At 41.4% G+C, this 12,680-nt stretch overlaps 1 protein-coding gene across 1 annotated transcript in view; it reads left to right on the top strand.

The window, feature by feature from the left end:
* The first annotated feature begins 1,085 nt into the window (after positions 1-1,085).
* POGLUT1 (protein O-glucosyltransferase 1) overlaps positions 1,086-12,680 on the top strand; it is a 26,535-nt gene continuing 14,940 nt past the window's right edge. The window contains exons 1-5 of the mRNA XM_040251102.1: positions 1,086-1,256; positions 1,887-1,977; positions 3,275-3,418; positions 8,073-8,208; positions 10,876-10,997. Coding sequence (XP_040107036.1) covers positions 1,172-1,256; positions 1,887-1,977; positions 3,275-3,418; positions 8,073-8,208; positions 10,876-10,997 — 578 coding nt within the window. The 5' untranslated portion in view covers positions 1,086-1,171. The remainder of the gene's footprint in view (positions 1,257-1,886; positions 1,978-3,274; positions 3,419-8,072; positions 8,209-10,875; positions 10,998-12,680) is intronic.

Here is a 12,680-nt window from a genome sequence, read left to right as displayed (position 1 = left end):
GTTTTCATTTGGATTCCTAAAGGCTTGTAAGATACAGTATTAAGGATTCATTTCCCCCTCTTCCCCACCCACCCAAAATGAGTTACATAGCCATTCCTAACTAATCAACATTATTTTCCACCATTCCTCAACATACATCCTAAATGCTTCACTACCATCAACCCAGGTTCTATTCCCACCTGCAAATTATGGCTTCCCCTCTTTCAGCATCTCTAGCACAATAGTCATGAACTGCAACATCTCCTTTTCTTCAGCCTGGAATACAATACACCCTTCCTGCCTCTTTCTCCAGATTTCCATATTGATCTTTCCCTCCACTGAAACCAGTAGCATTTAGTTATTGCCTTAAATTGTAAATAAGCTCCCGGGAAGAATATTTTTCTCCCTTCTAGATCTAAATTCCTTCAGGGCACAGATCTCATCTTGTATTTCCACAGAGCCTAGGGTGTCACCATGCACATTTTACACGATGAATACATACTTGGAACTGTATGATCACTGTATATGCCTAGACTTTACAGTATAATGTTGTACTCCGTTTTTGTTTTTGTTTTTTTGAGTCACTTCGACTGTTATAAATTGCTATTACAAAGAGACGTGTGCTATATACTATTTGCAATCATTTGATGTCTAACAGTACTGTAGACATTCAAGTGCTCAAATCTATGCTATTTAGTAAAAAAAAAAAAAAGAAGAAGCAGTTTGAGGCCGTGGAAAGAACTGCTAGCCCGGGTTGTGCCACTAACTGTAAATCTTTGGGTGAAAAAATGTTTCCTTTTTGGCTTTCAGGTTTTTTGGCTGCGGAGAATAAGATGTTTTCAAGATGTTATAGAATGTAAAGGACAAATATGAGACATTTTTCCCCGGGGTGCCGTTTATTCATTCTCTCCTGAGATTCGATTTTATCTGAGAGATGCATATATATGCATATATTAAGAGCGCGAGTTCAGCTCCAAACAAACGAGCAGATCAGCGGCTGCCTGCCTGCGCCTTCCCAGAGAAGCTGCGCGGTTTGCTGGGCTCGGGACCAGGACCGGGAGGCCGAAAGGCGCTCTGCCGTCACTGCGCTGGGCGGCCCTCCGCCCACGTGGTGCGGCTCCTCGGCCATCTTTGTGCGGGGCTCAGCTTTCATCCGCTCAGCAGCCAGGACTCCGCAGTTGGGCGGCAGGCGATGGAGCTGGGGGCGCCCTCCCAGCTTTGGTTGTGGCTGCTTTTGCTACTCCTGCCCCCGGTGCCGGGCCGCGAGAAGGAGTCAGGTGCGCTCCGGACAGGGCCGGGCCCACCGCTGGGGCTCGGGGTCTGGTCGCGTTCCGGGGCGCTCTTCCACGCCCCTCGCTCTCCCGTGCTGCCGGCGCCGCTCTCGTGCTGTGGCCGCTGCGGCGCAGAGCTGGGCAGCGGGCACGGCGGCTCTTCGGAGCAGAGAGTTCCACTGGGTGTCCGGCGCTGCTTCTCCTGCCCAGAACCCTGGAGAGTAACCCATCCTCCAGAGTTTAGAGTGATAGTGGGTAGGGGAGGGCATGCCCACAGCGGGTATGGCCCACGCTTGGCTACCGTGCACCTCCCTAAGATACACTGGGGGATAATTCTTGTGTGTGTGTGTCTGTGTGTGTGTCTGTCTGTCTGTGTCTGTGTGTGTGTGTCTGTGTCTGTCTGTGTGTGTGTGTGTGTGTGTGTGTGTGTGTGTGTGTGTGTGTAGAGGAGCAGACTTGACCTGAGTGCTGGAGAGCGTAGAATGAATCCTTCCTGGCTGTCCATTTCCACCAGTGGGATGAAAAGAGGGTGTCTAATAAAAGTTTTGGCTTTCTGTGGATTCTACTTACCTGCTGCTAGTGAATAAGAATACTCAGGGGTGTTTTGTTAACCTTCATTTTTTTCACTTTTTGAAGGTTCAAAATGGAAAGTATTTATTGACCAAATTAACAGGGCTTTGGAGAATTACGAACCATGTTCAAGTCCAAACTGCAGCTGTTACCACGGGTGAGTTCTTTTCTTTCACCCATCTTTAAGAATTTAGATCTTGTCAGGAGGAAATCCCCTAAAATCCCGACGAGACCTTGGTTGCAGTGGTCAGAGAGCAGACCGGGTCCCTGAGGTGGTTTTCTGATTTCTAGGGAATAAAAATACCCTGGGATAGTAGAGGCCCAGGGGATCTCAGCATTGCCTGTTAACTCCCTGAAGGAATCTACTTGTTTGCATTCCCCAGTGGACTGAAAGCTTCTAGAGGTCAAGGCATATGTCCTGCATTGGCTGTTGTATTCCTGGTGCTGACTCTCAGTAAGTGAAAGTCGCTCAGTCGTGTCCGACTCTTTGCAACCGCATAAACTATACAGTCCATGGAATTCTTCAGGTCAGAATACTGGAGTGGGTAGCCTTTCCCTTCTCCAGAGGATCTTCCCAACCCAGGGATTGAACCCAGGTCTCCCGCGTTGCAGGCGGATTCTTTACTAGCTGAGCCACAAGAGAAGACCTAATCTCAGTAAGTACTCCATAAATATTGTTGAAGGAATGAGCATATTTTTAAATGAATCAAATTATGTTTCCTGTCGGTTATCTTTTGATGTATGCAAATTAAGGCTAGAGTGTGATGGTAGATTACTTTGAAATCAGCCTTACATTCTAGTGCCAGATTCAGGTCTCAGATCCAAGTCACTTCTCTAGATATCAGATTCCTTATCAGTTAAATAACAGAGTCCTTTAACTCCTCATTACGTTAGTTATTTTATAATTCCTCAAAAAATTCACCTGATGCATGTGATACTTACTAAAAACTTGGTTTGTACCAAGCCTTAAAAGGGATACAAAATAGTGTAATTCCTAGTTACTCCTGTCAGTCACACATACTGCTAGAGTATGTGGGGTGGTAGGGGCCAAACAGGCTAGAACGTAAGACTCGGTTTCAAGCTGTAAGGCATAAGCTGTGCCTTCTGTGGGATTCGGAGAAGGAAAGGTCAGTGGGACTGCAGTAACTGGGAGGACACAGGTGTGACATGAGTATTGAGGAGGAATATGCATCAGGCAAGGGAGGGGTAGTCCAGGTGGAGGGAGAGGGAAGAGATGCTCGATACTGGCTTGCTTTTTTGTTTCTGTTGCTTTGTTGTTGTTATTTTAGGTTACCTGTGGTGCTTCTGGGAAAGAGGTTGCTCATTCCTGCTCCCTCTTCTTTCCCGAAGCTTACTATGCTCTCTAATACTAAGCCCAGACCTGCAGATAGGAAGAAGTAGGATGGTACCCCTCTCTTGGCCTGCTTTCCTTGATGATTCCCCTTCTTTTCCAGTGTCATAGAAGAGGATCTAACTCCTTTCCGAGGAGGTATCTCCAGGAAGATGATGGCAGAGGTAGTCAGACGGAAGCTAGGGACCCACTATCAAATAATTAAGAACAGATTATACCGGGAAAGTGATTGCATGTTCCCCTCAAGGTAAGAGCTATAAGGTACATATATCTTCTGACCTTATTGTTTACTTAATACTAATCCACCTGCAATGCAGGAGACCTGGGCTCAATCCTGGGGTTGGGAAGATCCCCTGGAGAAGGAAATGGCAACCCTCTCCAGTATTCTTGCTTGGAGAATTCCATCGACAGAGGAGCCTGGTGAGCTTCAGTCCATGGGGTCACAAGAGTCAGGCATGGCTGAGCAACTGACACTCTAATATAGAGTCCAATTAAAGGGACTTACAAGTAAACCCTCACATTTCAGGACCACACAGTAGTGACGTCTGTCTCCTCTTTCTTTGTAAGGCTGGGGCGCATCACTGGTTGTCCTGGATGTGGCTCTACCTCTTCTCCAGATACAGCAGCTGCAGGACACAGGCTGATGTTAACTAGTGTGAGTGAGCTGGGTTGAAGGAGAAGCGATGAGTGTCAGGGGACAGCTATTGTTCTAGATACCAGCTATTCAAAGAAAGGTGGCAGAAAGGTAAGAGAAATAACTAGGGCTGCAGATTATACAGGCCACACTAGGCAGGACTTGAGCTGTGAGAGCTGAAGTTCTTTATCAGTGGGCTACAGGCTGATGGGGAGGGTCACAGACTGAGCCAGGCAGCATTATTTACAACAAATAATAAACCTTCCTCGCTTGAGCCTTTTTTTTTTTTCTTTTTGGTGCAGCTGCCTGGCTTGTGGGATCTTAGTTTCCAAAATAGGGATTGAACCCCATTTCTGGGGAAGTGAAGTGAGAGCTCTGAGTACTAACCACTGGACCACCAGGGAATTCCCAGGAGTCCTTTTTCAAAAAAGAAACCTCAAATCTTTATAAAATTACAAAGGCAGAGCATTCCCTTACTAAGATCTTTTTTTCTAAATGACGTATGTCATTACAAGTAAAATGAGCAGTATTGTAAAAAAACATGCATCTATTTGGTCACAAGGATTTATATTTTGTCATAATAACTTCATTACAAATTAGTATATTTTTGCTGTCAAAAATACATAAAAACAACAACAGAAAAATATAAAGATCATTTAATATCCCATATTCCGAGGTAATCACAATTTTGGTTTTCGGGTGTCAGGGGCAGGTAAGGTGGTAGTGGGGAAAATCATTGAGATATTTTAAATAGACGTTTGTTTCATTACTTGGAGCAATAGTAGAGACTTTAACTATAAATTATGAGTATAGAGGAATTTGTGATTTCTACAAATGAGAAAGAAAATATGAATATAGATCTTTTTGGACTTTAAAAGGTTTTCCAGTGTTTGATAGTTAGCTGAACAATCTCCAGATCAAATTAAATTGTGCTCTTGAAGTTTCTGCAAGGCACTTATTCCTTACTCCAGATCATTGTGGTCAGAATCTTGAGCTCTTAGAAATATTCTTAACAGAGGATGGGACCTTTCATTGGCAATAAAATAGTCTAGAGTTCTAATACACTGAAAGTTCCCTACCCCAACTACATACACAGCTTAAGAATTGAGAGTTAAATAAAAGAGAAACAAAACAAAATATTTAGAACCAGCGTCCTTAATGAAATGGACACAGTTGTGAAATATCTCAGACTCTTATCTGGGCAAAAGTAGTATCTTTCTAGGTCTAGATACTTTTAATTCACCTAGTTTGAGAAATATCAGTGACATTTAAAGAATTCAATTCTGAACAAAAGGACATGTAAACTCAGCATTTTAAGGATGAGCTGAAAGATTTTGCTAAGGAACTGGAGCACCATCTAATTAACCCTGGGGATGCATCATTTCAAAGATAGAGAATAATGGTATTTTTTAAAATAATAGCTTTAGTGAAGTACGGTTGACATAAATTGCACATATCTAAAGTGTACAATTTGATACATATATCAAAATATGTATCAAAACATATATCAAAATTTGTAGCCAAGATAATGAACCTGTCTGTCACTACAAAAGTTACCTTGTGCCCCTTTGTGGCCCTTCTTTCCCCTTTTGCCTGTCATGCCTTCCTCCTGTCCTATCCCTGTCCTCAGGTATCCACTGATTTGCTTTCTCTCATTATAGATTATTTCCTTGGATTTTATATAAATAGAATCATGCAGTATGTGATAGAGTGCTATTTTAAAAGCCAGGTGTGAAAGAAAATAACAAATGTTTCAGCTGTTAACATGTAAATGTAAATATATGTAAATGTATTATTGTAATAATATGTAATAATAATGATGATTATTACATTATATAATTAATATGTAATAAAAATGTAATAATACATTTTTAAACTTTGTAACTAGTAATTCTTTTAACATCAAAGGAGTATTATATGCTGCTGCTGCTGCTGCTAAGTCACTTCAGTCGTGTCTGACTCTGTGCAACCAAATATTTGGTTAACTCAAAAGTATATACAGTAATGCCCTCCACCATACCACTAGTCCCTGAGTATTCCTCTCAAGAGACAACTACAATTGTATATCCTGCCAGAAATAATCTGCATATACAATTGTCTAGATTCACCAGCAAACCAGAATATGCTGTATCTTCTGTTCTGCAACTTACTTTTCCTTTCCATGTATCAATAGATTTTGAAATTATTCTATAGGAGTAGTACATGGAGAACTCTTTCATAGCAGCATAAAAACCCCATTGTATGGATTTCTTTATTCAGTCCTAAATCAATGGATGCCTAATTACTCCACATCTCTCCCTTTTTTTTCCCCCTTTAATTTTTGACTAATGGAAACAATGCTGCAGTGACGCTTTAGTCATGTCTGACTCTGTGACTCCGTGGACTATAGCCCGCCAGGCTCCTCTGTCCATGGGATTCTTCAAGCAAGAATACTGGAGTGGGTTGCCATTTCTTCCTCCAGGGGATCATCTCAACCCAGGGATCAAACCCGCGTCTCTTGGGTCTGCTGCATTGGCAGGCAGGTTCTTTATCAATAGCGCCACCTGGGAAGCCCCTTTGTAAATATATCTACAGTATAGAAGTAAAATTAATTAGGCAAATAAAGTGTTTTTAAATCTCAATAAATAGAAGCAAATTGTCTTCCAAAGAGGTTGTGTTTACATATTCACCACCCTCTTATCACATACTCAGAATAGACCTCACACACTCAGTAACACTATGTATTATCAGGCTCTTTTGATCTTTGACAATCTAATTGGTAAAAACAGGCAATGGCACCCCACTCCAGTACTCTTGCCTGGAAAATCCCTTGGACAGAGGAGCCTGGAAGGCTGCAGTCCATGGGGTCGCTGAGAGTCGGACACAACTGAGAGACTTAACTTTCACTTTTCACTTTCACGCATTGGAGAAGGAAATGGCAACCCACTCCAGTGTTCTTGCCTGGAGAAGCCCAGGGATGGGGGAGCCTAGGGGGCTGCCGTCTGTGGGGTCGCAGAGTCGGACACGACTGAAGCGACCGACGCAGCAGCAGCAGCAGCATGTAGCTTCACTAGATTTTTTCTTTTGTCATGTTGATACTTTTTAGTTGAAATATATTTAACATATAATGCGTAAGTGTAAGGTGCATAACATGTTAATCTGATAAGTTTATTTTAATATTATTTCTATTGTAGCAACAATAAGCACCTCTATATCATGTCACATAATTATTTTCTTTTTTTAATAGTGGAAATGATTAAATTCTAGTCTCTTAAGTTTGATAATTATCATACCATTTTATTATCTATATTCACTTCACTGTGCATTAGATCCCTATGGCTTATTTATTGCTCCTTGTAAGTTTGTTCCCTTAAACAACATCTGTCCTATCCCCTCCTTCCCCAGCCTCTGATAAGCACCATTTTATTCTCTGTTTTTATAATTTTGGCTTTGGGGGCATTTATTTGTTAGTAGTACAGTTGACCATCTTTTCTTATGTTTATGAATGATTGATATTTAGTTATCACCCTATATATTGATACATAGTTATCACCCTATATATAAATCAGTCATTATCACGCTGCCAGAAAATTTTGGTCAGACCTTGGAATGTTGCTGCCAGTACTGTGCTGGTCTGGACCTCAAGGATGGGGCAGGAAAGTTAGCTCTCAGTGTACACTTACTTCCTTTCCAGAAATCCTTTTAGAAAATCTGTTCTGAACGTTATGTTACAATTTTTGTGATTATGTACCTGGCACTCTTTCTGGCTTGCAAAGCTGCTCTTGAGAATGTTCTGTATTTAGGTTGAAGGTAATGAAAGGTTCTTTATCCTTCCCCATAAACTATGAGACTTAGTTATGGTGGAAATAAAAATAATGTCCTCGTGAGACGCAAAGCCCAGGGGACACAATTAGAAAATCAGCTTTTCCAGTTCCTATCAAAATTTACGTCTTGCTTACCAACTAAACTATTCCATGTAGGAGAAATAAATGCTGGAAATGAAAAGAGGAGAGGAAGTGATAGGAGTAGCAATAACATTCCCATCAAACTTAGGATGATTTAGTTGGAGAATTTTATTATTGTAAGCTGGAGAAGCTTAGCCAGGAAAGATAACTTGCATCACATGAAAGAGTGGAATAGTCCTTTCAGAAGCATTGCTCTCAGGACACTTTCCAGGTGGCTGATGATCTGAATGCTGGCTTGTTTTACCTTGAAAGTGTCAGTGGGACCCTGCCTTGTCTGAGAGCAGGCATTGCTCTGGTGAAGTTGTGGTATTTCTGGTTAACAGGTGTAGTGGTGTTGAACATTTTATTTTGGAAGTTATTGGGCACCTCCCTGACATGGAGATGGTGATCAACGTGCGAGATTATCCTCAGGTTCCTAAATGGATGGAGCCTGCCATTCCAATCTTCTCCTTCAGTAAGGTAAGTACAGAAAGGGCTGTCTGAGGGGTTGGAGGGTGGTCTTCTAGGGCATAAGCAGGAGATGACTGAATGTGACAGAGTCTGATGGGTAATGGTGAGGATGAGGTCTGAGGTCCCAAAGCGGGTCTGTGTCCCTGCTAGCTTCACAGACATTGAATGATAAGACTGAGGAGAAGGAGGTGAGGACCTGTAAGTGATAAGTATGATTGCTTGGGATCTTAGGGCTAAGGGTGGAGGGTGAGGAATGAGAGAGGTCTGAGGAACCTCTAAGACATTGGAGGTGGGGTTCAGAGAACCTGCAGAGCATGGGAGAGAGTGACCTAAAAAAGCTCATGGACTTTGAACAAAAATATTTGTTGAGCTCCTACAATGTATATATCACCCATGCTATTGGGTATCATCTGTCTGGCCACTATATCCCAGGGTCCTAGCCAGGCTAATGGTCAGACTAAAGGTGCTCAAATAACCACACAGTTTACACCCAAACAGTGCATGAGGGGATAGACCTGAGATGCCTGAGGGGGACATGTGAGAGGGTGATCTTCAAGTCTAGTTACGGAGAGATGGGAGTACCAGGACATCCTTGTGTGCTTGGAGAATAGGGCGCGGAGACGTTACTTTGCCGACTAAGGTCCGTCTAGTCAAGTCTATGGTTTTTCCTGTGGTCATGTATGGATGTGAGAGTTGGACTGTGAAGAAGGCTGAGCGACGAAGAATTGGTGCTTTTGAACTGTGGTGCTGGAGAAGACTCTTGAGAGTCCCTTGGACTGCAAGGAGATCCAACCAATCCATTCTGAAGGAGATCAGCCTGGGATTTCTTTGGAAGGAATGATGCTAAAGCTGAAACTCCAGTACTTTGGCCACCTCATGCGAAGAGTTGACTCACTGGAAAAGACTCTGATGCTGGGAAGGATTGGGGGCAGGAGGAAAAGGGGACAGAGGATGAGATGGCTGGATGGCATCACGGACTCGATGGACGTGAGTCTGAGTGAACTCTGGGAGTTGGTGATGGACAGGGAGGCCTGGCATGCTGTGATTCATGGGGTTGCAAAGAGTCGGACACGACTGAGCGACGGAACTGAATATCTTAGTGCTCAGCTTCTTGCAAATGGTGTATTAGCAGGAATGGGCCTTCATTCCCTAGAGACTAAATATGAAAGTACTTGGGGGCAGGGGTGGGGGAGGCTAGAAGAGAGTGAATGGAAAATTCTATGGGAGAAGAGTAGGTTTGGGAAAACCCTCTGGACTTTGAGAAAGGGAACTCTTGTTTCTGATTTGGTGTCTCCAAAGCAGAGGGACTTTTTATTCCCACTTTTTCTTTATCAGAGTTTACTTTCTCTCTAGACTTGTTTATTTCCTGTGTTGCAAGTGGGCTGAGGCCACATTGTGTTGCATTTCCCATGGTTTAGGCTCAGTTCTCAAAAGTGCTTGGTCCCGTTATTTGTCATGAAGCCCTCTCAGAAGAACAGATAGAGGCTCCCATGTAAGTCAGTAAGGGTTTATGTTTATTATTTATCTTGTTTTTTTCTGTGGATAATCAAGTATTATCATCAGTATACTAACTTTCCTTTCATCTTTAATTCCTTCCCCCTGCTTTTTTTTTTTTTTTTTTTAAACCAATGACTCCTAGTTTGCCAGGGAGGGATTTTAGTCTGTCAGCTTTATAATAAGTATGCTGTTTCTTTTGAGGAGCTGTTATGCCTGAGGTGCTTGATGAATCATATACCATTTTTAAAATACTTGAAAGAAGGCAAACAGCATATTGCATATGTAATTCCAGTGGAAGACGGTAGATTTAGAGGCTTATCAGTGGCCAGAATTTTAACAGAAGTAACCATATAAAGGTTTCAAATGGTTTCAAACTTTTTTCAAAAGGTGTGGGATAATACCCCTACCCCCTTTCTGCCCATCATTACTTTTGACCCTGATCAAAAAAGAAAAATAACCAAAAAATAACTCACAACTTATTGACCAACCAATATGAGCTCAGCAATGCCACAGTATTAGGTAACACTAACACTTATTGAGTATTTACTGTGTGTCACTGTTCTAAGTTTTCTACATGTATTAACTCATTTAATATTTAAAACAAGCCTGTTAGATACCATTATTGATATTATCATTTCTCTAGTTATAAAGATAAGGAAACTGAAGTCTAGGAAGATTAAGTAACTTGCCTAGAGTTGGAAAGAGGTGGAGTCAGATAATCTTTCTCAAGAGCCCACACTCTTAACTCTTGCATTATATTTCCTAATTCTTGCTCCTAACAGACTTATCTAGGAAATAATTAAGAACTGGTAGGACCATATACACTCCAAGTATGATATCAGTTAAAAGATGAGAAAGCTATGTGGTCATTCAGAATTGGGTATATCGTTTCCTTAAACTAAAACCTCCAACAGTATATGTCTTCTAGAAAAACAGAACTTTTGGGAACTGGAAAAGTTGACATTTAGTGTGATTTCATATTCTGGGATTCAGTCAGCCCATGAATTTTAACCCATGATCATTTTTGCCTTTTAGCATCCAGACTCTAGACTTGGATATGTCTTTGATGGTATAACACAGGGGCAAGGCCTTTTCCAGATCCCGTGACATGAGTGCAGTTTGCTGCTTCTTCCTCTGCTCCAAGACTGATTTAAAATAACCTCTCTGTTTCTGTTGAAGACATCAGAGTACCATGATATCATGTATCCTGCTTGGACATTTTGGGAAGGAGGACCTGCTGTTTGGCCAATATATCCTATGGGTCTTGGACGGTGGGACCTCTTCAGGGAAGATCTGGTAAGGTAGGTCCTCTGCTGCTGGTAGGTCCTCTAGAGAGGTTTTTTTTGTCCCTCTTTTTGGGTCACCTTGAAGTAAACAGTTAAGTATAAACAATTATTTTCTCTAAAATGACTAACTTTTAAGCTAAAAGTAAAAGACAAAAAAAAAACTTTATAGCATAAGCAATTTTATATGTGTATAGAAGTATTTACATATCCATAGAAAAAGAGCAAAAGAACTTACCCTAAAATGTCAGCAGTGCTTCTGTGGGAGGGATTATAGAAGCCTCTTTTTTTCTTCTTTAAATATTTCCATACTTTTAAGATTCTTTAAGAGTGAATTCCTTTTATAAGTAGGAAAGAATAAATGATCATATTGTGGGGAAGGATAGAAAATTACTTGGAAGAACATAAATGTACTTTATAATTAAGAGCCAAGTTCTTCAGGCAGGGATGGGGTGGGCATAAATGTTCCATAGGCATCTCAAGTTCAAGCTTACTCCAGATCCTCTCTAATTGAGGATTGAAACCTGCCTTGGCCTGTTGTCTGCATCCTGCCATCATTTCAGAATTTTGATCGTCTGATTCATCAAGCTGTAGATATTTCTTACCTAGCTACATTTTACATTAATGATCCAAACAACATTGGTACCTAATTAGTAAACTTCTAGAAACATAGTCTTTCTAGTTCTTCTCTCAGATGTAGAGAAAGCAATACTTTAATTCAACTTCATTTTCACAAATATCTATCACCTGTATTAAGTGTGACTACATATTTAAATGAGATGAAGAGAACATCCCATTTCTGGAGAAGCATGTAGGGCTGTAGTCCTCTTTGTCAGCTAGAGGCACTGGTTAAATAAACAAGTCAATTATTCAGTAGATATAATTGGGAAATTATTTTTTAAGATAACTTGACCTCATACTTCATTGTTCTTGTCCAGCTCGCTTTTTCAGGGATGAGGGAATGCAGACTCAGAGAGGTTAAGTGACTTTGGTCAAGGAACCAATTTAGGCCTGAAATTCAGGTTTCTAAGTGCATTATCTTCTCCACTAGTTAATATTTCCTGTGTCCTCCAGACTGTGAGACTGTCATTTTTTATTTAGCACTTCATTTTGAACATAATTTTGAGAGAGAGAAAAATAAAAATGTTAACATTTTTTCACCAAGTTATTCTTGACGTTAGTTTTCTAATTCTTTTTTTTTAACTCTCAGGTGCTTGCAAATAACCTTTCACATCTTCTTTTTGTAGCTCTTTTCCCACCTGCTGTACATCTACTTTGTTTTTAAAATCTCTTTAAAACAACTTTTTTCTGAATATGAAAACTTTGTGTGCTTATAAAAATTTATCAATGTGTCCCACCTAGGCAACCTTTCCTGCCGGGGTCCAGCCCCGGTGGATCCAGGGAATTCGAAGCGGGGATGGAGTCGGCATCCTAGGAAAAAACTTACTTAATTACAGATATAAAGAGAGATTAGGAAAGAATAGTGTAGTAGGAAAATTAGTGGAGAAAAGAGGCTGAATAACTTGGTTTACATGGAAAACCAAGCAAACTCCAAGACAAGGAGTTTGCACCACCTAAGTAGGCCACTGTGCCCGCTTGAATAGCAGAGGGTGCCCCGCCTTGGGCTCCCTCTCGCATGGGTCTTAGAAGCCAGGGCAAGTAAGTAGACATGGCGAGCCTCCATGCTCCAGATGGGAATTC

This window comes from Oryx dammah, unplaced genomic scaffold, assembly GCF_014754425.2.
Source record: "Oryx dammah isolate SB20612 unplaced genomic scaffold, SCBI_Odam_1.1 HiC_scaffold_2, whole genome shotgun sequence".
Taxonomy (NCBI): Eukaryota; Metazoa; Chordata; class Mammalia; order Artiodactyla; family Bovidae; genus Oryx; species Oryx dammah.
The sequence above is the reverse complement of the archived record's forward strand: the minus strand, read 5'-3'. Positions and strand labels throughout refer to the sequence as shown.